Genomic DNA, 26441 nt, shown 5'->3' on the forward strand with positions numbered 1-26441 from the left:
CTTGGATGTCTGCCAACCCATGAACAAACCCAGTGTACCCTGCTTGACAACGTGGCCTGGTCATCCCCCATCAACAGATGGGTACCAAACACAAGATACACAAATGACACTATCTATGATGGGAAGAGCAGTGCCCCTCAGAAAGATACGTCCATGTCCTAATCTCTGAAATCTGTGAATATTACTGATACAGGAGGGGGGCAGGGAAGTGCTGGGTAGAGAAAGGTGGGTCCCCAGGTAGGGCTCTACTCCCACGGACGTGGGTGAGGACAGGCACTCCTGCTTCCATGCCCAAATGGTGCATTTTCCAAGACCACCCTGGCCTGCCATGCCCCTATCCTGGGCCTATAAAAACCCAAGTCCCTAGCGGGCAGACACACAGGCAGCCAGATGTGGAAAGGAGCACATCAGCGGATAAAGATACAAGCGGCTGGATGGCGAGAGGACGTGGAGGGAGAACACCGGTGGAAGAGCACACTGACAGACACAGGCAGATGCAGAGTTTGACTGGGGCAGTCGGAGGAGAGCCCAGGCCACTGAGTGGTAGGACTCCAGGTTCCCTCTGGTTCCCCCAACTGCTGAGAGCTACTTCTACTCAATAAAACCTTGCACTCATTCTCCAAGCCCACGAGTGATCCAATTCTTCCAGTACACCAAGGCAAAAACTTGGGATACAGAAATCCCTCTGTCCTTGTGATAAGGAAGGGGTCTAACTGAGCTGGTTAATACAAGTCACCTATAGACAGCAACTAAAAGAGCACCCTGTAACACATGTCCACTGGGGCTTCAACTGTAAACATTCACTCCTAGACACTGCCGTGGGAGTTGGAGCCCCACAGCCTGCCCATCTGTATGCTCCCCTAGAGATTTGAGCACTGGGGCACTGAAGAAGCGAGCCACATCCCCATTGCATGTCCTGCGAAAGGGACCTTTTCCATTTCATTACCTCATATGGCCAAAATAATTTTATTAAGGATCTTGAGAGGAGGAGCTTATCCTGGCCCTGAATGGAATCACATGTATAAGAAAGAGGTAAAGGAATTTTGAGACAGACACCCAGAGAAGAAGACACAAAGAAAAGGAGGACTCAATGTGATCATAGAAGCAGAGCTTGGAGTCATATGGTCACAAGCCAAGGAAGACCTGAAGCCACCAGAAGCTGAAAGAGCCTAGGAATAGATTCTCCTCTATAGCCTTCAGAGGCAGCACAGCCTTGCTTAGAATAAATTTCTATTGTTTTAAGTCACCTGATTTGTGGTAATTTGTTACAAATTTGTTACAGCAGCCACAGGAAACTAATACATTATCCTAAACCATCTATACCCTAGCCAAGCCTCCAGCTGACCCCAGATGCGTGAGCAAGCCCAGCCAAAATCAGGTGAGCCTGGCTCAGATTAGCAAAGCTGTCCAGGGAACCCACTGGGTCATGAGCATTAATAAATAGTAGTGCTAAGGCTACAGTAACCAAAACAGCATGGTACTGGTACCAAAACAGAGATATAGACCAATGGAACAGAACAGAGTCCTCAGAAATAATACCACACATCTACAACCATCAGATCTTTGACAAAGCTGACAAAAACAAGAAATGGGGAAAGGATTCGCTATTTAATAAATGGTGCTGGGAAAACTGGCTAGCCATATGTAGAAAGCTGAAACTGGATCCCTTCCTTACACCTTATACAAAAATTAATTCAAGATGGATTAGAGACTTAAATGTTAGACCTAAAACCATAAAAACCCTAGAAGAAAACCTAGGCAATATCATTCAGGACACAGGCGTGGGTAAGGACTTCATGTCTAAAACACCAAAAGCAACAGCAACAAAAGCCAAAATTGACAAATAGGATCTAATTAAACTAAAGAGCTTCTGCACAGCAAAAGAAACTACCATCAGAGTGAACAGGCAACCTACAGAATGGGAGAAAATTTTTGCAATCTACTAATCTGACAAAGGGCTAATAACCAGAACCTAAAAAGAACTCAAATTTACAAGAAAAAAACAAACAACCCCATCAAAAAGTGGGCAAAGCATATGAACAGACATTTCTCAAAAGAAGACATGCATACAGCCAACAGATACATGAAAAAATGCTCATCATCACTGGCCATCAGAGAAATGCAAATCAAAACCACAATGAGATACCACCTCACACCAGTTAGAATGGCGATCATGAAAAAGTCAGGAAACACCAGGTGCTGGAGAGGATGTAGAGAAACAGGAACATTTTTACACTGTTGGTGGGACCGTAAACTAGTTCAACCATTGTGGAAGACAGTGTGGCAATTCCTCAAGGATCTAGAACCAGAAATACCATTTGACCCAGCCATTCCATTACTGGGTATATACCCAAAGGACTATAAATCATGCTGCTATAAAGACACATGCACATGTATGCTTATTGCGGCACTATTCACAATAGCAAAGACTTGGAACCAACCCAAATGTCCATCAGTGACAGACTGCATTAAGAAAATGTGGCACATATACACCATGGAATACTATGCAGCCATAAAAAAGGATGAGTTCATGTCCTTTGTAGGGACATGGATGAAGCTGGAAACCATCATTCTCAGCAAACTATTGCAAGAACAGAAAACCAAACACCGCATGTTCTCACTCCTAGGTGGGAATTGAACAATGAGATCACTTGGACACAGGAAGGGGGACATCACACACCAGGGCCTGTTGTGGGGTTGGGGGAGGGGAGAGAGATAGCATTCGGAGATATACCTAATGCAAATGACAAGTTAATGGGTGCAGCACACCAACATGGCACATGTATACATATGTAACAAACCTGCATGTTGTACACATGTACCCTAGAACTTAAAGTATAATAACAAATTAATTAATTAATTAATTAAATAGTAGCGCTAAGCTACTGTTTTGTAGCAGTTTGTTACACAGCAGAAGTTAGCTAATATGGTAGCTTTTCGTGCTCCTTAGTTTATTTCTAACTTCTTCTACTTATGTTTACAGAACCTATTCAAAGACACAAAACTAACTGTAGCCAATTTCATTATTATTCCAAAAGGATTTTACATCCCAATGCCATAAAATTGGCAGCTTCCCTGCCCCACTGACATTGGGCTTTGTTTTATGACTTGCTTCAGCCAAGGGCACATGAGTGGTTATAACACATGCCACACACGAGTGGAAGCTTTAAGAGCTGTTGCACATTTTGGCCAGCTGTTTCCTCCCTCCGCCACAAAATAGCATGTCCTCAGTAGTGGATGCCTCTTCACTCTGGATTCTGGAGTGATAAGGACGGATGAAGCAGAGCCTAAAGCCAATCTGCAGTTGCTGCAACCTACATGTAAGCTGAGTGATAAATACATCTCTGCAGTTGTAAGCAAAGTTGGGGATTGTTTGCTATGCAGAATAGCCTTGTAAAGCTTGACTGATAAAATTATTAAAGAGTAACCCCACAAAAAAATCACTTCAGTGAAGAGTTTAGTTCTAACTTTACATAAACAAATTTTGTTTTTTTAATGTGCAAGATGTAAAATATACTTTCAGTCTCTGTGGGTTTCTCTCATTGAAAAGGATCCTTTAGTTATCTAAAATAGCATGTTTCTATAGGATATACTCTATTAATTACTCATTACATAGCAATAGATAATGGCAAAATATGTCAATGTAAACATTATAGACACTGTCCAGTTTATACGACACCAAAAAAAAAAAAAAAAAAGTCAACATAGGCTGCTCTTTCACGGAGACCTTTAGTATGCCCATAACCGTAGCATGCCTTCCCCCATACACACATATAAGGAAGGAAGCCTTCTCTCTATGTGATGAGTATCTCCTAACTTCTATGATAATGAACAGGATAAATGCTAACAAACTGACGAGTTGCTGAGAAAAATGAATGCTCCTTTGTGAGACTCTGGGAGTGAGTAGAGCACTTACTGGGCTAGGGACAGAATCAGGATCCAGCTTCTTCTGGGGCTGTGGCGGACCAGCCAGCTGTGCAGGACCTCCGGGGAAGCCTCCTGGGTAAGAGAGTTGTGCGCCTGCCATCTGGGGGCCAGAGTTGGCTGCTTGGAAAAAATTTAAAGAGAAATGACTATCATCCCAAATCCAGCATGTAAGACTTGTGACGATATTATGCTGTTCAGTCAAGCATGTTGTATTTTTCATCTTATTAAAAAAGGCAAGGAGTCAAGTGTGAATGTGGTTCCCCATTTCTTTGCTCTTGCCAAAACTCTTCAAAAACTACCATTCCTTAAAAGTAAGTGATAAATACCTAGTAACATAAGAACAAAGCTGATTTTCAGTTAAGGGTTCCCCTGGGTAACCCAAAGCATTTCCCTGTACCCTGTCTACCTTACCCTGCTGTGGAGGATATCCAGCACCCAGGGCCTGGCCTGGAAGAGGTGGGGGCTGGTACTGAGAATTTGGAGGAGGAGGCCCAGAGAGCCCGTCTGGCCTGTACATTGGCGGAAGCAAAGGTGAGGCACCAGGACCATTGAGTGTGGTGGGTGGTGGTGGAAGAACTTGAGATCCAGGCAGCAAAATGGACGGCTGTGGAGGTCGTGCAGGAGTCTGCAATGATGTGGCTGACAGAGGGCCAGGGGGTCCCTGGCTTGGAGGAGCCATGCTTGAACCTGCGTGAGAAAGAAGACCAGCCCGCTTAAATACCACATTTCTCAACTCTCTGACTTCCGCAAAGTACATGATAGAGATGCTTGCTTTCCTGACATAAAGCAAGAGGACACCCTTAGAAATACATGCTTGGGATTTTTTGCCACAAATTGAAATCTTCATTCAGAAAACAGAACAAATACTATTTTACACAACTGGGATTTTTTTTTAGGACAGGGTCTTGCTCTGTCACTGAGGCTGCAATGCAATGGCAAGAAAATGGATCACTGTAGCCTCAACATCCAGGGCTCCAGTGATCCTCCCACCTCAGCCACCCAAGTAGCTGAGACTACAGGCACACACCACCATGCCAAGTTCATTTTATTTTTAGTTTTATTTTTATTTTTATTTATTTATTTTTTATTTTTTTTTGTGGAGATGGGGTCTCATGATGTTGCTCAGGCTGGTCTCAAACTCCTGGGCTCAAGCAGTACTTCCTCCTTGGCCTCCCAAAGTGCTGGGATTATAGGTGTGAGCCACCATGCCTGGTCTGGAAAATGTTTAAAAGGTAAAAGCAACATTTATAATTTAAGCGAGGGAATTCATAGGATAAATTGTAACTCAGTTGTGTAATTACATGATGTATGCATTAATTAAAGAATTCGTATCTGGTACAAAAATCTAGAAAATCGTATAAAAATTCTATTACATAACAAGCATTACTCAGGTAAATTGCACATTCAATAAATTATTTGCATCTTGTGCGTGACTTGATCAGACAAATTTCAGAATTAGGTAGAAATAACCAGAGAGAAGAGAAGGGCCACCAACATGCTCTCCAATCATATTGGAAACAGCTGTAAAACCAGATTATGTTTCCTCTCTCTGATTATGGGAAACTGGGTTGCTTCTTTGGAGACTTACCCATTTTGAAATGAGTAAAAGACAGAAAATAGAGGGGCTCTAATCACACTTCAGAAAACTAATTTTAAGTAACATGGAAATATTCTTCATCTAGATAAATGGCCGACTGCACTGTCATTACAGTGGAGCTTTCCATGACTCATAGGATATACAGCATTTCTGTTGATGTAAATCTCAGTACTGTGACTCTTTCCTCTCTTAGTCCTCTCTTTTCTGCCCCATAACATCTGAGCTTCCATTCTTTCCATGATCTAAACACATAATTAAAACGCACTGTGAAACAAGGAGTACTATATTTCTGATTTGGGGGCCCCATCACAAACAATACAAGGTTTAAATTATCCTTATTTTATTTCTTAAAATAATTTCACTGTTCTAATGCTTATTTGTTAAGTCAGGATTTTTTGTCTTTTTTAATTGTTCAATCATTGAATGGAAGGTATTCTGAGGGTCCTTCAATTACCTTGAAGTAAGTGGCAGCATGATCAAGAAAACAATTAACTATAGCCCTACATAAGATAGATGCTTTATTATTAAAATGTCCAAATACTACTTCAACACAGTATGCCCTACTTACATCTATTTTAAAAATGAAGAACACCTCTCTCATTAAAAATAACCAGGACACAAGGTAGTCAATAAACACTAATAATAAAACTATTACCATAGCTGTTGATTTGCATAGCACTGAGCTGGCTGCCCAACTGGGTGACAGATGAAGTGGACATAGGACTTGGGTAAGATGATTGTGCAGAGGGTTGGTATGGTGCATATGAGGATGCCACATTGTTGACAGGTGGAGGGCCTGGAAATCTGAGCGAGGAAAACAGGATGTTAAACAATATCATAGCATCTCAAGCAAATGACATACAACAATGTAATTAAATAAGCCTGTCTAGTGGGCCTAGGAAAATGACTGATATTATATACTAAATCTTTAATTAAGCTTGACATGAGCTCAATATGATCATGTAGCATCATCTTATATTTATGCTTACATGCTGAACATGCCAAGACAGAAAAAAAAAAATCCTACTGTGAGCATAAAACCAGTTCTGGAAATCAGTTTGGGAAACTGAGCCCACCAGAGCCTTATCTATACTAAAGTTAATCATCATCAGTAGAACGAAAATTAAGAAAACAATACAGCCAGAAGCAGTGGCTCATGCCTATAATCCTAGCACTTTGGGAGGCTGAGGCAGGAGGACAACTTGAGCCCAGGAATTCAAGACCAGCCTGGGCAACATAGTGAGACCCTGTCTCTACGAAAAATAAAACAAAATAAAATAAAAAATTAGCCAGGAGTAGTGGCACTACTTGGACGGTTGAAGTAAGAGGATCACGTGAGCCCAGGAGGTCAAGGCTACAGTGAGCTGAGACTGCACCAGTGCACTCCAGCCTGGCAACAGAGCCAGACCCTGTCCCAAAGAGAAAAAAAAAAAAATCTAAAAAGTACATCATGCTTTACCTTTGATTTAGCTTGAACTTATTAGACATTTATTTTTTCTTGTTCTGCATTAAACAATGGCCGCTATCTGGACCGTGTACCTAGCATGGTTAATCTGCCAAATGAGATTAAAGCCTGCCTGAGAGTCACATTATAAATTCTTATGAATTTTAAATAAAATTGAATTTTCCCAAATGGTATACTCTGCTTTTGATTTCTCTGTAAACTGGAAACTATTTCCCCATGGCCCATGTCTTGCCTTCTGCCTCCTACTGCCATTGAGAGGTTAGGAGCAGAGCCTGAGGGAAGCCATTGCTTGCCTAAAGTCCCACAATTTATTTGTGACAACACTAGGACCAGCATTTTTCCAGGTCTTCAGTGAGTGCACTTTTCAAAGCATCACACTAATTTTATGTTGTCATTTTTCTCCATATGTTTAAATTGATTATTACAAACAAAGCAGAAAATTAACCTTCTAACCATTACTCTGAGTGAATGACATTTAGCATATTTGCAGAATAATATCTCACACTTTGAGATAAATAGGTGAGTGATGAAAACGCTCTTTTCCACTCATACCTCTGAACAGCTTATTTCTGCAGAGTCTATGTTTCATTGGAAGCCGGAACTGACTTTGTAATTTAGGACTCTTCTGTAATGATGCAGAAAAGCCTGCCTAATAAAATACATGTTGCAAGAAAAGAAAAGAAAGAAAGAAAATGCTCTTTCCATTGTACCTACAAGTACAAGCTATCCTATAGCAGAAAATTGTCTAGAAATGATTGAATGAATAACATTGTAACCCAAAAATATTGTTAAACAAAACTATCCAATTTCTCTCCTGTCAAATTTTCCAAAAAGCCCAACACAATTAGACTAAGCATCGTTTGACTTAAATACTTTTTGGAAGAAAATGAATAAAAGACAGAAAATACAAACATTAACTTTTCACAGTAAAAGTTTTCTTTATATCTCTAATCAATTAATGACACTGGTGAAACACAAGCACAAAAAATCTAATTCTAGTCTCACATGACACATTTAAAATATGTTGTGACCACTAAAAAAATGATTTCAAGAATTATATTAAAGGTCTGTTTTGTAAATCCATTGTTTCCTAAGATGAAAACATTTCTTCTTTTTAAGAAATAACACTTTGTCATCTTTTAAAAAAACTTTGTCCGCCAGGCACGGTGGCTCACGCTTGTAATCCCAGCACTTTGGGAGGCTGAGGCAGGCGGATCACGAGGTCAGGAGATTGAGTTCATTCTGGCTAACACGGTGAAACCCCATCTCTACTAAAAATACAAAAAATCAGCCGGGCGTGGTGGCTGGTGCCTGTAACCCCAGCTGCTCGGGAGGCTGAGGCAGGAGGATGGCGTGAACCCCGGAGGTGGAGCTTGCAGTGAGCCGAGAGCACACCACTGCACTTCAGCCTGGGCAACACAGCGAGACTCTGTCTCAAAACAAACAAACAACAACAAAAACTTTGTCATAGGGAATAAATGAAGTAATTACACACAGGCAGAATACACATGTACTACAGAATATATTCATGGATGCAGTGAGGTACGGTTACACACTTTGGGTTTGATAAGCAGAAACTGGGGATGCTGCATTTATATGGAGAAAAAAGCCCCCTAAAACAATGTCAAAGGTGTTTCATAAATGTTAATACTTTTAAATATACAATTCTGTGAATCATTTTTTGTTTTTACAATACAGGTAGGACAAAATACATTTCAAACAGGAGTTATAACACAAGCAGCTTCAAGTATTTTTTTTTAACTTAACAAAAGTTAAGGATTTAAAATAGAGAATGACAGACTGTATAACCATCAGTTATTACTTTCAACCCATAAATGCCTACTTATCATTCAGTGCCTAACATATAGCCCAGGAGTTAGGTTTCAGAAATTCACAAATAAATTATTTCTTTCTGACCAACTTAAATATGGTAAGTTTTAAATAGATTTGGTTTTTAAAAGCAATTATTATCAATTTTAAAATAAACAGAATAGTATTAAATGGCTAACAAAACCCTCACATAAATGAGGAAAGAGATGAAAGAACATCTTAAATATACAAATTTGTTTAATTTTTTTCTTTTTTTTGAGATGGAGTTTCATTCTTGTTGCCCAGGCTGGAGTGCAATGGCAAGATCTCAGCTGCAACCTCCGCCTCCCGGGTTCAAGTGATTCTCCTACCTCAGCCTTCCGAGTAACTGGAATTACAGGCATGCACCACCATGCCCAGCTAATTTTTGTACTTTTAGTAGAGACAGGGGAGACAGGGTTTCACCATGTTGGCCAGGATGGTCTCAATCTCTGGACCTCGTGATCCGCCCACCTCAGCCTCCCAAAGTGCTGGGATTACAGGCGTGAGCCACAGCGCCCTGCCCATATTTTTTAACTTCATTACTTTATTCAAAGTCACATAGCATGTCATACAAAGCAGAGGTGGGAATCCAGGTCCTCCTGCCGTAGCATGGAAACCTGGTGTATAACTATAAGTAAGCCACTTAATCTCTGTAGCTCTAAGCTTTCAAATTCTGAAAAAGAGCAAGTAAAATGGAATGACCCCCCCCCTTTTTTTTTTGCTATAATGTTAAAATTAAGAACCATACAGAGTTAAATAAATGTTTCTCATGTTGACTGCCTTTATTTAACATGGCTCTAGACTGAAAAACATTCAATTATATATTTTAATTTATGGTTTCATTGAATGTCAAGTATATATTTTAATTTACTGTTTCACTGAATGTCAGAGAAGAGCAGATTCACCATCAGAAAGAATTCAATAAAGAATTACTACCAGATGATTAATAAAACCTGAAAATTTAGCCTCGATTTAATCCTAATCCTCTGTAGAGTTGATTCCGTTTTCTGTGGCCTGTTCAACTTCAAACACTTCCCATTTTCAAGTTTGCAACAAATTGCTCAAGAAATGAGATGTATGCTGAAGTTTGTATGCGGAATTAAGATCCCAAATTTTTCAAAATCTGATTGAAACAAAATCAGAATTTTGAATACCTAGCCCATAGAGTAGAAACAATGAAAGTTCCACTACATCCTAGCATCGTTTTCCACATTAAATAAAATTGAAGGAAAAACAACTATTTATCATATTTTTATTGCTCCTTCCTTCATCTTTTGTTGCAATCAATTTCTTAGTAGATTCACACATACTAGCTTCAATTTGGGAAGATGGGTCCCCTGTTCCCTCAAATTCACTGTTTCTTCATCAAAATACATCACTTACAATTGATTGATTGAATTTTTATCTTATAATTTAAAACATTGATTTTTAGGTTGCAGATTTTATTTAATATCCTACCCAGGAGTAACTCTATATAGATAACTTTAGCACTGCTTGCAAGTTTAAGGCATTTATTCTTCCTCAGTCAAATCAAAAAGACAAATAACTAGGTATGACTTTTAAATTTTATAAAACATTATATTTAAAATAGCAGTATCTTACATATAAAAATTTTACATGTTAAACTCAAATCAACATAGTAATTTTTTTATATCTTGTTTCTGTTTGATAATTTAGATACAGTAAAATTAAAATATTTCTTTGGTATACTAAGTACAAGTGACTCAGATAAAATGCTAGAATCCACAAAGAAAAGTCATATGCCATCTATGCTCTTTGACAGCCTCTGTCATCAGACTGGTATGATTCACCTGCACAATCACGGTGCCCTTTACCCTTGCATTGCGCTACATTCACAGAAGTGTGTTCCATGAGGGCAAGGCAGCAGGAAGGCTCAGCCTGAAATACTACACTTTTCCCTGACTTTTTCAGTTTTTAACCCCAATTCTAACCTTCAATCCAATATGCAAGTTGTAGCAAGTGAACAGTAGAAGAGAGAGAGTAAAATCTGTCAGTACTTCCCCAGGAATCACCATAAAAGCAGCTTCTTTAAGCTGTCAAGAGATTCCTGCGCTGTCATGAGTAACTACATTGAGCTAAGGATGGACATGCTATAAACAGTGGACTTTTCAGATTCAATGGAAATGATACTGACAAATGCTAAGGTGCTGAGTCCACGGGCACTGTGCACTGGGAAAGGTTACTCTGCATGCGTTAATCACTAAAATCCTCAAAACCATGTATTATTGTTAAAATCGCCATGAGCAAACCAAGGCACATAGAGGTTAGGTAACTTATCTAGCTAGTAACCATCTAGGCCAAGATGAGCAAACATGTCCTGACTCTAGAGTCCTCTGCTCTTCACTGGGCCAGACCCTGTGCTGGGCTCACAGTCACAAAGTTAGGGCCTGCCTGATGGCAAAGTCCATGGTTTACTCACTCCTAAGCAACCTACTCAAGTGAAATAAATGGCAATAAACAAAACAAAACAAAACAAATCAATTCCAGGCTAATACCAGTGACTAAAACATTTTTCTAAACTTGAAACCAGCTGTTCAATCTTTGCATTTCTTTAAAAAAAAAAAAAAAACCTGAGATGCCTGGAAGTTCACAACAATAATTTTTTTTTTTCATTCCTTGAGATAGGGTCTCCCTCTGTTGCCCAGGATGGAGTATAATAGCATGAATACAGTTCACTTCAGCCTTGACCTCCTGGCCTCAAGCTATCCTCTCACCTCAGCCTCTGAAGTAGCTGGGACCACAGGTGCATGCCAACATGTTTGGCTAATTTTTTTAATTTTTTGTAGAGATGGGGTCTCATCATGTTGCCCAGGCTGTCTCGAACTCCTGGGCTCAGGCGATCCTCTCATGTCAGCCTCCCAAAGTGTTGGGATTACAGACGTGAACCACCACACCCAGCAATGATGAATTTTTCTAGGTCTTCTCCCCTTTACTTCTGGACTGAGAATTCTATATTCTCATTTTATAAGTGAGGAAAATGAGGACGGGCATGGCCAAGGAACTTCACCAGTGTCCACAGGTGGCAAACTGCTTGAACCAGAAGAGGCATCTTGGTTCTCCGTCTTTTTGCTCTTCCTCTCTTGCCTTTCTATCACTCTTCTGAGACTCAGGGCAGTAGGGTCAAGTCCCGAGTAAGGCCCTTTGACTTCTTGCTCCAAGCTTAAACCACTATCACACTTAATGACCTACCCTCTGCATCCCATAGCTACCATTTCAACCGGCAAATGTTATTATGACAAACAAGAGCCAGCAAGTGCCAGACTCACAAATGCCCTGTAGGAGAATTAACCCGATGACTTAAAAAAAAATCCCAGAGGGAGTTTTCCTATTATGGAGGACTATAGGCTTCATGAAAGGCCATGGCTAAAAGGCTTCACCATTAGAAGGGTCTAGAGTCATATCTAGGGGTTACTGCCCACCCCTCCCCACCCCCAAACCTTGCTACCTGGGAAGGAATCTGAGAAATGAAGCCTCTGGGTAATCCTGGGAGACACTCCAAAGCAAACACTGCCTGTGGCTTGGCACTGGCTTGGCACAGGTTCTCAGCAGCTACACCTCACCGGATAAACAATAACGGGATTTCTAACAGGGAAGGTTTGATGCTGGCTTCTTTCCCAGGGACTAGTCCCTAGTGGGCTGCAGGCTCTAAATATTTCATACATCTTGGCTTCTCCAGGCCTGCTTCCAACTTTTCCCTTCCTCAATTTATTATAAATACAAACACAAGATTTATTTCCTGTGTTGTTTTTACTATAGCTCTGCCTTTTGAGAATCCCTCACTGGCATCTGTGTGCCTTCCACATCAAGCTCCTAGACTTTACCACTGGCAACAATCTGATTTAATTTTAAAATATTTATTAAGCACCCATTGGCACTGAGCTCAGTACTCTGAAGGATCCAAGAAAATAGAATGATTTAAAATTTTATTCAAGAATATAGGCCATGGGCATCTAAAGGAATTAGAAACTGACATGAAATTCTAAAATGAACATAACTCAAAACTAAAATGTATGGTATTGACACAAGTACTTTTTGATACATTTTAAAATACCTACTAAATTGTCTTTTTCTTCATAACTTTTCTTGTTTTTTTTTTTGAGACAGGGTCTCACTGTGTTGCCCAGGCTGGAGTGCAATGGCACAGTCATAGCTCACTGCAGCCTTGACTTCCCGGGCTTACGGGATCCTCCCATCTCAACTTCTCCAGTAGCTAGGACTACAAGCATGCGCCACCAGGCTGGCTAATTTTTTCTATTTCTGTAGACACGGGGTCTCACTATGTTGCCTAGGCTGGTCTCAAACTCCTGGGCTCAAGCCATCTGCCCAACTCAACCCCTCAAAGTGCTGGGATTACAGGCGTGAACCACCATGCCCAGCCATAACTTTTCTTATTGCTTTGTTCCTAGGGCAGTTATCTAATAGATCCTTTCAGGGATGTAGACATTTCAGTCAAACTTTCAACCAATAAACATATAAGCTTAGAAGGTATTTCTGAAATCATATTAGGAGAATATATAAACGAAGGCTGGAATCTACCTAGCTCACCTTTGTTGAGGGTGACCAGCAGCATGAGCTCCATTCTGACCAAACTGATGGGGCCCAGGAGGTGGAGGACCCGGAGGCAACATTCCCCCAGTGGCAGTGACCCCCAAAGGCCCTGCTGGCTTCATCATACCTGCAAGAGAGGGGCATGCATTTAGAAGTGTATTAAAGTACAAAGAGAGATATGAGGCAAAGTCATTAGGTTAAAAATGAAAACTAGGTGGAGGACGAGGGAAATAAATGGATTAGAACAAAATCTCTTTCAAGCTTAACCATCACCTACAGACCTGTCAACAGCAGGCTCTGGCATGAGTATTTGACTATCATAATGATGAAAGAGGAGAAAAGAAGGGAACCATTTTATCACTAAACAGAAACTAAAACAGAAAAAAATAAATTTGCATATGACAGAGGCATTTGATAAAGCACATTATCACGCAAAGAATACTAGAACACGCAATGAAAAACGGCAGTTAGATATCAGAAATAAACCTGGAAAAACCAGGAAGGGTCATGGTAGAGCATTCTAACTGTAACTAAATGGAGCATGGGGGAGAACACTAGAAATGCCTTTGACTTACAGCACAACAAAAGCAGATGGGGAATAGGGTCTATTTTTCTAAAAATCCTGAGCACTTCCTTCAGAGCTTAATAATTTTTCCAGGATCCTAAACAGCTGGATGATAAACAGCTGGGGGACTGCTCACTGAGAGTCAGACTCACCATGCTTGCTCAGACAAAATAGGGGACCATATGCAATTAATGAATGCTTCTGGGAATGACTGTTTTCATTTATTAGCAGCTCTTCTCAAATAGAGACTTTTAAAGACTTCTCTTTGGAACTGTCTTCAGACATTTCTCTCTTTTCTTCTTGAGAAATTGCCATAGAGGAGAGCAATCACTGGGCTTGGGTTAGAGCAGTTCAAGGCCCCACATGGTTACTTATTAGTTGTATGACCCTGGGCAAGAAGCTTATCTTTAAGGACCTCAGTTTTCTTTCTGCAAAATGAAAGGCTTCGACTAGATTACCTGAGACCTCTTCTAGCTTCTAGAAAGAAAAAAAGAGAAAAACTTCAATTCTTCTATCTGCTCTCTCCAGTTTCTTGTTTTCACTCGTTCAATTTACTTTTGACCATACCCTGCTCTCTGGCAAGATCTTCGATGACCACCTAGCTGCCTGCTGTGCACTCCCCACTTTCACTTCGTCGTGGTATTTCATATTAACGTTTCCTTTATTCCCTCAGATAGAAAGTTTATTCCCTTGGATAGAAAGGAATTGACTGATGCCGTGTAGTCACCCAGGAAGAGTTTCTTATATTGTCATCGTAATTGCTTTCGAGAGAATGCTTGCAGATGTTTGCATAATCTAAAATGACAGGTATCCAGTGAAGTGCCAGTCTTCGTGAATAATATTGAAACTTTTACAAGGTTTCTTCTCTTAAAATAGGATTCTTTAAACTGAGGACATTTTTATATTAATTCTACACAGTTTTACTTAGCAAATTCATATACCACTATTTTCAATAAATATTATCCTTATAACACTACATTTTAATACAAAGTTCTAAACCCCAAACCCAGCAAAGTTAGAAAAACATGAGACTTGCGGTCACAGACAAGTTTGAATTTGTGACTCTGATATTTTATTTTTCAGAGCTTCAACTTGTAATCCCATGTCATGGCAATAATATTCCCTAGCTCCAAGGATTGTTCTGAGAATTAAATGAAGCAATGGATATGACAGTTTTCAAAACAGCTGTTTCGTCTTCCCTGGCCATAGCCCCTGCACTCTTTTCTTGAGCATTTATATTCTAACAAAGCATATGCACCATAATTACAAACATATTTATATTTTCATTTTAAAAACATTATTTTGGACAAAAGTAGGCAATTCACAACAGTAGCATTAATATACTTTCAACTTCGGTGTTTTTTTTCTTCTTCTTTTTTTTTCTTTTTTCTTATTTGCCTCCCGGCTCTCCAAAAATATTCCCCTTTTTAAAAAATAAGTAGGATAATAGCAATTTTCATGAAAACCCCTATAAACATGTCTAGATAATTAAAAAAAAAAACAGCTCTGATAGATGCAAGCAGAATTTATACATCAATCTTACTGTGCTCTCTCTTTTGTTTGGGAATCAACTCTATGGCAATGATTCAAATCATTCTGTGGCATTCTCAAATCATTCTCATTATTATTCAACATACACTTAAGGTGCCTTGGAGCCATTTGAGAGAAGAGACAACCATGTAAACAAATCATTACAATGTCTTATGATGACTGTTACAATATGCAGAGAGACTACCTAACTCTTCCTGGGGGAATTGAGAAGAGTTCAAAGAAGGACTGCTTGAGCTGAATCTTGAAGGAGAAGCAGTTTTCTTCATATAGAAGACAGGATAAGGGATTCCAGTTAGAAGGCAAAGCTTCAGCAAAGACATGAGAGAGATGGCACAATAGGACAGGGGAAAAGCTTGGTGTGGAGAGGCTGGGAGGGAAAGTAGCCAGAGTGGAGGCTGTCCAGGTTGGCTGGGATCAGACTGCAAAGTCCTATGTGTCACTTGCACTCCACCCCCAGGGCAAAGGGAAGTCAGTATCATTGATATCTGCAAAGTCATAGTCTTCCCCCAGCCATGTTATTGGCATTTTCAAAAGTACTCAAACACAAAGAGAATCAGGTTCTTTACAGAGCAGTATGAGAATTTTAATAGGAAAGGAACACCATGCAATGAGAATGAACTGTTCTTAGACAAACCCCATCAAAAAAAAATCTGAGATCACAAGTTGGTCTCTAATACAGTGGCAGATACTATAGACCAGTAAACTCAACAATTCCAATCCCCTTCTTACTTGCTTTTCTATTAATATTAATATACGGTCTTGAGGTGGAAAAGTGAAAATTCCTAGACTGCCTTACAATTTGTTTTGCCATGTGCTCTAAATTCAGCAAAGCAGCACACCTCTGGGAGACTCTGGTCAGCCTGGTGGCAGAGATGATTCTCCTGGGGGAGAAAGGTGGTGACTTCTGGTGGAATGGTACTGCATGGGGAATGTTCATCTTCATGGAACACATACTCCCAAGTCTGGTTCTCTGCCTTTTTCTGATGTTTTGTTTGCTTCCTGATACCCTTTAACAAATCCCTTTCCACTAGAGGGTACTGTTACCAGCAAAGGAACACTCACCAAACCATATCACAGAAAAGCATGCCTTGAATTTGGTCCTGGACCTGACAAACTAAAACCAAAAGTAAAAGCCATTTGTTGGGGGCAAAAATGTTTATCTAAAATAAACAAAGATAAACTCCCTATTATATGGGTAGAATTGTAATGGCTACGGTCCCTAAAGCACCGTGCTGGATGGTGCACCTATATAAGCTCACTATTAGGAGCCCTATCACCACCCCACAGCCCCTGTCCTAGTTACAGGACATTAATAATTCTTAACTCTCAGTCTCCAGACCAGTGTCCTCAACCAAGGGCGATTTTGTCCCTAAAATAGGACATCTGGCAATGTCTGGGACATTTTTGGTTGCCACAACTCCCAGAAGGTTGGGGGAGGTAGTACAGGCATCCAGTGGATAGAGACCAAGGATGCTACTAAATATCCCACAAGGCACAGGATGGCACCCTGCTACCCTCCCCCAACAAAGAATTCGTTGGCCCCAAAGGTCAATAGTGCTGAAGTTGAAAAACCCTGCTGCAGAGAGCAGTACGCCCAGCTGTAATTACTTCTCCACACTTACTAATGTGCTATGTCGCTTTCTAAAATGTGCATACATTGGATTGTGACCCTTCCCAGATTAAATCACTTCAGTGGTACTCTACTGCCCTTACAATAAAGTCTAAATTCCTTAAAATGATCCTACATTTCTCCACCAGTGGCATCTCTCACCATTCCCATGCTACTCCCCAGCCATGCCAAATGTCTTGCAGATCCTGAAAAGTACCGCCTTCCAGTCCCAGCAAACTGCTTCCTGACCTGGCCAATTTTCACTCATGTTTCAAGGCATTCCCTCCAGGAAGGAGCCCTTCCACCCTAAGTCTTGTTTAGGCGCCCCTGCCATGTGCTTCCATACCACCCTCTACTTCCTTTACAATAGTACTTCCCCCCAAAATTGTCATTGTTAATTTATTTAGTGCATCTCTCACAAAGTAAACACTATGAGGACTGAGATTAGGCTTATTTTATTCAATGTCATATTACCACAATTATTTTGTTCATCAAATAAATCTGTTAAATTTGTGGCTGGGTGCAGTGGCTCATGTCTGTAATTTCAGCACTTTGGGAGGCCAAGGCAGGAGGATGGCTTGAGGTCAGGAGATCGAGACAGCACTGGGCAACATAGTGAGACCCCATCTTTACAAAAAAAATTTAAAATTAGCTGGGCATGGTGGAGCATACCTATAGTACTAGCCACTTGGGAATCTGGGGCAGGAGGATCATTTGAGTCCGTGAGTTCAAGGCTGCAGTGAGCTATAATCTCGTCACTGCAATCCAGCCTGAGCAACAAAGCAAGATCCTGTCCCTTAACAACAAAAAAAAGTGTTAGTATACAGCACTAGCTTTACAAAAACACAATGAATAGGCATAAATGGAGATATGATAATGTGAGCAACACAAAGCAAGTTAGCACTGGCCAGATCTACAGTGGAACACATACTTCAAGGAATCACAACAAGTTTGCTTGTGTCTGTCAGGAGACCAATAAAAGGATCACTAAAAGGTTAGACAAGACACATGAAGACTGAAGATTAAGGTATCTAAGGTTATTCAGCAGAATATAATCAGAGATATAAGAGGTGGGGTAATTTAGTGAAAGTCTTAAATAATTAAACCAAAACACCATAATATGCATAGAAAGGTATATTTGCAGAGAGTATAATAGCCTGGTTATTCACCTGATATTTAATATCCATTAAGCAAGGAGAAATAAGTTTACATTAAAGTGTGAAGGATTTAATCCAACAAAGACAGCTTTTAAAAACACTGGTAAGGCCAGGTGCCGAGGCTAAATCCTATAATACCAGCACTTTGCGAGGCCAAGGCGAGAGGATCACTTGAGCTGAGGAGTTCAAGACCAGCCTGAGAAATACAGGGAGACCTCATCTCTACCAGCTACTCGGAAGCTAGGCAACAGAGCAAAACCCTGTCTCAAGTAAATAAATTAATTTAATTTAATTAAATATTGGTAAATACCAGAGTGTTCTGCTAATGAGTGCTACAGTTTGTCATTCACTTCATTGAATAAACATTTATAATTAGCTCAATTTAACCATTCCAGTGTATACATATTTCAAAACAATCTGTTGTACATAATATATATGTATATATAGTTTTTTATTTGCCAATTAAAAAAAATTTTTTTAAGGCCGGGCGCGGTGGCTCAAGCCTATAATCCCAGCACTTTGGGAGGCCGAGACGGGCGGATCACAAGGTCAGGAGATCGAGACCATCCTGGCTAACCCGGTGAAACCCCGTCTCTACTAAAAAATACAAAAAACTAGCCAGGCGAGGTGGCGGGCGCCTGTAGTCCCAGCTACTCCGGAGGCTGAGGCAGGAGAATGGTGTAAACCCGGGAGGCGGAGCTTGAAGTGAGCTGAGATTCGGCCACTGCACTCCAGCCCAGGAGACAGAGCGAGACTCCGACTCACAAAAAAAAAAAAAAAAAAAAAAAAAAAAAAATTTTTTAAAGCAGTCATGAGTGCCTTCTCTGCTCCAGGAACATCTACTATAGGAACATCTATTATAACACAGTATGGCAAATAGTATAGAGGCCTGTAAAAGTATTAGAACACAAAAGTAGAATTCAAATTAGATTTGCATGGTATAAAAAATCCCTCTGGCTCAGGACTTGATGGTTTGGAAAAAGGCAGTATTGGAGACACGGATAATAGTTACATGATCATTTTAGTAATCTATGTGAGAGATGGCTGGATTGAACAAAAAGAGTGACAGGAGAATGGAAAGGAGAAAGCAGGTAGGAAACCTGTTTACAATCACTCCAAAAAGATTTGGGAGACCAACTGCATTGGAGGAGGTAAAAACGAGGGAGAGGTTTTTTTGCTTGTTTGTTTGTTTGAGAGAGTCTCACTCTGTTCCCCAGGCTAGAGTGCAGTGGCATGATCTTGGCTCACTGCAACCTCCATCTCCCTGGTTCAAGAGATTCTCATGCCTTAGCCTCCCAAATAGCTGAGATTACAAGCATGTGCCACTACGCCTAGAAAAATTTTTTTTTCTATTTTTTTAGTAGAGATTGGGATTCACCATGTTGGCCAGGTCAGTCTCAAACTCCGGGCCTTAAGTGATCCACTTGTCTTGGTCTCCCAAAGTGCTAGGATTACAGGCGTGAGCCACCACACCCCACCAAGTTTGTTTTTGTTTTTGTTTTTGTTTTAAATAAAGTTTCTGGTGTGGATCACCAAATAAGTGATGCTAATGAGTGAGATCTGAAATGCCAGAAAACATAGGCTTCCACGATGAATATGGAATTGTTTTGGGTATGGTGATTGTGATATGCCTCAACAAAGGTGGACAACTGGAAATATGGGTCTAGAGCAAGCACTTCCAACCCACGGCCCACATGTGGCCCAGGACAGCTTTGAATGTGGCCCAATACAAATTTGAAAACTTTCTTAAACCATTATGAGATCTTTTTGATTTATTTATTTTTTTTTTAGCTCATCAGCTATTGTTAGTGTACTTTATGTGTGGTCCATGACAATTCTTCTCCCAGTGTGGCCCAGGAAAGCCAAAAGACTGGATACTCCTGGTCTAGAGCTTAGGAGAGGCATCTGGGCTGGAGAAATAGATCTGAGAGACAAGCACTTTCTGTGAATGATCCAGCTTAGGGAAAAATCTACAGCGTGGGAGAACAGTGGTGAAGATGGAACATGGAGGGAGAAACAGCAACACTTAAGGGTCATGTAGAACCCCTTCCAAAGAAATGTCCAGAAAGCAACCAAAAAAAACGGGCACAATGGTTTACACCCATAATCCCAGCACTTCGGGAGGCGGAGGCAGGTGGATCACTTGAGGTCAGGAGTTCGAGACCAGCCTGGCCAACATGGTGAAATCCCATCTCTACTAAAAATACAAAAATTACCCGGGCATGGTGGCGGGCGCCTGTAATCCCAGCTACTCAGGAGGCTGAGGCAGGATAATCACTAGAACCTAGGAGGCGGAGGTTGCAGTGAACTGAGATCGCACCACTGCACCCCAGCCTGGTGGACCAAGGGAGACTCCACCTCAAAAAACAACAACAAAAGGATAGTGTCATTGAAACCAAAGGAGAAAAGAGTTTCATAACAATAAGAGTGGTAAACAGTGTCAAATACAAAAGAGGACAAGACAGCACAACATCTTCTGCTTGAGAAACAGGACACCGATAGTCCTGGTCAGGGAAGTGGAAGTATGGATGGGGTGACAAACTATGGAGTGTCAACTATGCTGAGCCATGGAGGGAAGGAGAGGTAAATGTGGAGATCACCAAGCATAGTGAGTACTTTCTCAAGAAGATGGCTGTGAAGAGGGAAGGGTGAACAATACAAAGTGTTATACTTAGGTGTGTATGCAGTTTGTTTTTTGTCTTCTTGAGAGATACGGGTATGAATCCTGGTGCTACTACTTGCTATCTGTGACCTTAGACAAGTCACATGACACCACGACACCAGACACTCAGTTTTTTTACCTGCAAAAATAACTTACTTCATAGCATTGTATGAGGATTAAATAAGACAGTACAGGGAAAGCTTTTAGGGCCAGACCTCCATAGATCACAAAAAAGAATAATTTATAATTATCTTCATAAATAAATGCTGAGGAGAAATGAACCACCAGATAGAAAGTGGAGGGGTTAATGGTTTCTACAGGATCCAGTGAGGCAAGATTATAAACGTTCTAGAGAGAACTGTCCTGAACAAGAAGAGGGAGGCTTCATCTGGACATCTTTAAAATCTGGGGAGGAATAAATCATAAGAGTGACTTTCCACAGGTAATTCACAATCTCAGAGCATCTTCTGCAGCATACTCTGTGTGGCTGCTAACATCAAGCCCCGCTACAGGGAGTCCTTACCCCTTGCTGACTTTGTACTATATACATTCTACCTAGCACAGCCTGGATGCCAGTTATCTGAGCTAGTTCCAGTGAGTCCTAAGAGTTACTCATTGATTTATACAAGGTCCATTTGTATAAAGGATTGTACAAAGAATTATCCTCACATATAACTGATGGACAGATTTATCTAGGGCCAATCCTAGATAAGGATATGCAAATTTAATTCATTTATAAATGTAATTCTTTTTTTATTCAATGATGACAATAACCTTATACCACTAATTAACAGCAAGAACAAGACTCACAGTAAAAATAAAACAGGAAGTGTTTGTTTTAGTCTATAATTAAAAACCAAACTTGTATTCCATGCAATAACCAAACTAGTGATGTGGAGTTCTGCTATGAGAGCTTTTTCCAAATGATCCTGTAATCTCAAGCCATTTCATTATATAATGATCATTCAATGCTTTCAAATCTCCTCTTTCAGAACACCTTACGTCTCTGAGCCTGAGAACTAAATAATCACATACAAGTCAAAATAACACACTTTACCTGTTGGAGATGCTGTGTGCGACGGATCCCCATAGTGCCCATAATGAGGTGGCGAAAGGCCTATTCCAGGCTGAGGCTGAGAATATGGGGGTGTAGCCACGTAACCTTGTTGACTCATTATGAAAATATCATTCCAAAGGATAAATGTACAAAAGAACTCTGCAACAGAGAAACAAGAAACATGTTACCAAGAGAGTTTTAGTCACTTAAAGCTATTAAAAATATAAACACTGTTAATACATGTTTATGATGGTTTGAAGAAAAGTACATTTATCAGGTACATGAGAAATCTTTGTATTATACAATGTATCATTATCCCCTAAAAAGGGTCTAACCATAGCTCTCTGAAATTCAGTAAATCACTTCAATAATTCTGGGCAAATACTCAAGCATGAGACTTGAATAACAGCTCCCAACCACTTTTTTAACGGAAGCCTGAAGCATTTTGCAGATAGTCTCTCATAAGTGTTCCTATGATTTTGTGCTTTTGGTTTCCATGGTCACATTTCAGCACAGAGCACACCATGCCATTCAATTGACTGACCACCATAACTGCCAGTAGTCTGCAATCAGATGTTTTATGACTTATGTCTTTTTAGTGCTCCTCTAATTAGTTATTTTAATCTAGTCATTAAGACAAAGAGAAATCATAGTCCAACAAACATAGCAACAGATAAAGTTGATAATAGGCTTATTTTATGAGTCATAATTAGACCAAGTCAGGTGGTCACTATAACCACTTGAGTATTGTCAGTGGTTTTTCAAAGGCGACAGAATTTCTTTCTAATTTAAATGATATCACATCTCTAAGAACATATGCACCTATATTTAAGGGACTAAGGAAAAAAAGTGTAATTTTGTAAGTGTGTAGGCACACACATCACAAATATAACAGACTCATCTTGATTCTTTTTTTTAATCTTGATTCTAATCAGAACCCAATTTTGCTTTAAATTTTCCATTTTTTCCAGGTTTTAACAAAATAAGAGATATTTCACAGGACTGATGATTTAAAAAAAAAAATTTTTTAAATATGGCAGAAAATGCTTTGAATCCTGGCAAGAGAAGTGTGTTTTCATTCTATATCTGCCATACTTAACTGTGTGACATGGAATGAGCTGAAGAACCTCTCTAAGCCTCAGTTCCTTCTTTTGGGAAATGAAGCCTTTTCAGATTTCCACTGATTCTACAATTTATCTCCAGTTTATTTGCCCCATACAGGCATATTCTTCCTTTTGTTCTTTTATTTGCTACAATTTAAGATAAGAGATCGGTGTTACCTGCTAAGACTTAGAATCTGTCTATACTCAAGAAATAACATCTCAAATTTAAAATGTGAAGCCTAAAATTTGTGATTTGATTTTGTTTCCATATTAAACTATAAGTTTCCAAAATAAAAGCAACCATGTAAAAATATTGTGAGATCACTTCCTTCTGGGAAGAGGAGAACTGAAAAAGAGGAGAGAGGCAGGCAAAGGCCTTCTGGTCCACTTTGTTCCTGACAACCCTTTTTTCCTCCTCCCACTTAGCAGAGAGAGACGTGGCAGCCTGAGCTTTGGTCAAGCTCATCCAACCAAGAGCACTTAGGAAGTCAGCACGAACACACCTAAGTAGCAGCCTGTTGCTGAGTGACAGAAAAGAGAGGCTGAGATGGTCACTCCAAAGAACAGGAAGCCAGGTCCCTCTGAACTGGTACTGAGAGGAATCAGCTTCCTCACGCTACCCAGTTTGCCACGTCAAACTTCCTCACACAGAGCACCAAGTTAAAGAAACCTGACTCAGCTTCAAGCGGCGACATGGCAGAAAGCCACTTGGCATAAGCAGGCCTAGGATCAAAATCTGGGGAGCCCCAATCCCAGAACGGCCCCCTGGCTCACTGTCACCCAGCAACTCTAGCCAAGGTGCACTTCTAACCCTGGAACAAGTTCGTATTTGGCCAGATCAGTTTCACTATTCGGATGTCCCGAAGCTTTAAGATATAGTTGCCATTTTCACCATGAATACATCCAACATTCCCTTCCTTCAAAAAAGGAAATAAAGTTGATAAGGAGACGAGAAAACCGCTGTCAATGACATTCGAATGGTGGTCACTGAGGATCCTAACTAGGCAATTTCTGCATCCCAAGGCAAAAGGTGGGGGCGGGTAAAAAATGCCCACGCCCACCTCCTTCTCCCCCATCCCGCCCGCCCCACTATTAAACTGCACTAAAAGGCTAAAGGAACAAAGAATGAGGTCTTCTCCCGCCGCCCCTGCCTCAGGTGAGCACCCGGTCTCCCGCCTTGTCCCCGGGCCGGGCGCGGCAACCCGCTCCGCTGCGCCTGGGCAGGGGCTGTCCCGCCGGAGCGCGTCCGCTGGTGCGAGGCTTTACCTGCTCCCGCTCCCGCACCCCGCTGGCTTCGGAGCGCTGGCGGCTCTGCGTCTACTGCCGGCAGCCCTCGGTGGCCCGGCTCCCGGTGCGGCCGCTTCTCCCCCGAGCCTCTTACCCGGCCGGCGTCCCCTCAGCCTGGTCTCACGCTCAGAGTTGCAGCTGGGCTGGGAACTGCCACGTCAAACCCTCTCCCGGCCGCGCGCCCCCAGCGCCGGGCTTGGACCCGCCGCCGCGCTCCCGCCTGCGCACGCGCACAGCTACCGGCCGCCGCGGGGCGGGGCCACCGGACTGGGCCAGCGACCCGCCGAGCGACCTCCCACTTTTCGCTTTTTGCCTTTTTCCGGTTTTTTTGTGTTTTGGTTTTCTTTTTCCCGTCTTTTCTTTACCCTCCCCCTACAGGTCAAAGCCTTTAACGTCGTGGCTAAATCAGAACCGTATTTTCTCCGCGCAGCCCGGTAGGAAGGAGGGGAGCGCGTTCATTCATTCTTCTATCAACAGGTTGCAGTTTCAGCTCTTCATTCATTACGTATTACTTAAATAACTAATAGTTCAGGTACTGCACTACCGTTAGATACAGGAAAGTACCCGATCTGGACCTAGAGGAAATTACCGTTTAATGGCGAATCTGGCACGTGTACACGCACATTTGATGATGTATCCGTGCAATGCACTACAGAGGAAGGAACGCCCAAAGCAGCCTGGCAACGTGTAACACGGGAGGAGTGGGGGGTGGGGGAGATGTCCCAAAGGAAAAGTTTGGGAAGTGGGGTTTCCATTGATACTGGGGTTGTTAGCGTTCTGTATACTCCTTCGTCCGCATATTCCTTGTTTGTGAAGTAGGATGGCTGATCCCAGCCCCAAACAGGAATCTCTGCCTGTAAAAGCACCCAGCGTTTAGCTCACCGTCCTGAGAGGAACCGCTCAGAAATAAAGGCAACCTATATGAGATCTGGAGCTTACCTATTTCACCCTAAAATCAGGACCATCTGGCTGGTTTCCCATCATCTTTCACTGCTAAATAGAAAGACATTCAGCCACCCCCGGGTTTGGTATAGCTACCACTTTGCTCAAACTTACCAAGTAAAAACCAGCCCGGTGTTGTTTTTTTTGTTGTTGTTTTTTTTGTTTGTTTGTTTGTTTTTTTGAGACGAAGTCTTGCTCTGTCGCCCAGGCTGGGGTGCAGTGGCCGGATCTCAGCTCACTGCAAGCCTCCTGGGTTCACACCATTCTCCTGTCTCAGCCTCCCAAGTAGCTGGGACTACAGGCGCCCACCACCTCGCCCTGCTAGTTTTTTGTATTTTAAGTAGAGACGGGGTTTCACCGTGTTAGCCAGGATGGTCTCCATCTCCTGACCTCGTGATCTGCCCGTCTTGGCCTCCCAAAGTGCTGGGATTACAGGCTTGAGCCACCGCGCCCGGCCCCGGTGTTGTTTTAAACATGTGCTTTCTTCCAGGCTACAAGAAAGCTACTTGACAAATACCTTTACTGATGAACTGCCTAGGTAAAAGCGTACGTGGGGATGTTGCTACTCCTGAAATGCTACTTGAATCGTGCAGGAATTTTAAGTCACTCTAGCCGTAAAAATTTATGGTCCCTTTTTCACACTCTTATAAGTTTTTAAGGCATGTGGCAAGGCACAGTGGCTCACACCTGTCACCCCAGCATTTTGGGAGGCCAAGCAGGGAGGATTGCTTGAGGCCAGGAGGCAGTGAGCTATGATCACACCACTGCATTCCAGCCTGGGCAACAGAGTGAAACCCTGTCTCAAGAAAAAGAAAAAAAGATTTTAAGGTGAGATATCCTGCCTACATCCAGCTTCAACACTGATCAGGTTTGAAAAACCACACTGAAAATTTTCTTTCAAATTGTTTCTTGTATTCTCAATGTGATGAAAATGTTTGGTGGAAGTTTAGGAAGTTTTGGCCAGTGTTGAAGCAGTACAGCTTGCAAAAGCAGTGAAAGAAGTTGTCATATAACAGCTACATTACAAGGAGCGAGTGAAGCTATGATACAAAGATAGGAGAGAGTAAAGTCAGAAACAGTCACACCATGTGATGACCTG

General features: G+C 41.4%; 1 protein-coding gene across 3 annotated transcripts in view; it reads right to left on the reverse strand.

Moving 5' to 3' along the window:
* The window catches only part of SEC24D (SEC24 homolog D, COPII coat complex component), a 111722-nt gene extending 87088 nt beyond the window's left edge, over nucleotides 1-24634 (reverse strand). The window contains exons 1-6 of one of the 3 annotated variants that reach the window (XM_023220037.1): nucleotides 24380-24634; nucleotides 22011-22169; nucleotides 13407-13536; nucleotides 6180-6328; nucleotides 4339-4614; nucleotides 3917-4047 (exon numbers count right to left, since the gene is read on the reverse strand). In XM_023220037.1, coding sequence (XP_023075805.1) covers nucleotides 3917-4047; nucleotides 4339-4614; nucleotides 6180-6328; nucleotides 13407-13536; nucleotides 22011-22128 — 804 coding nt within the window. In that variant the 5' untranslated portion in view covers nucleotides 22129-22169; nucleotides 24380-24634. The remainder of the gene's footprint in view (nucleotides 1-3916; nucleotides 4048-4338; nucleotides 4615-6179; nucleotides 6329-13406; nucleotides 13537-22010; nucleotides 22170-24379) is intronic. The other 2 variants (XM_023220039.2, XM_023220038.3) reach the window with 2 other exon arrangements.
* Nucleotides 24635-26441: the final 1807 nt, after the last annotated feature.

The sequence above is a fragment of the Piliocolobus tephrosceles genome, chromosome 3, assembly GCF_002776525.5.
Source record: "Piliocolobus tephrosceles isolate RC106 chromosome 3, ASM277652v3, whole genome shotgun sequence".
NCBI lineage: Eukaryota > Metazoa > Chordata > Mammalia > Primates > Cercopithecidae > Piliocolobus > Piliocolobus tephrosceles.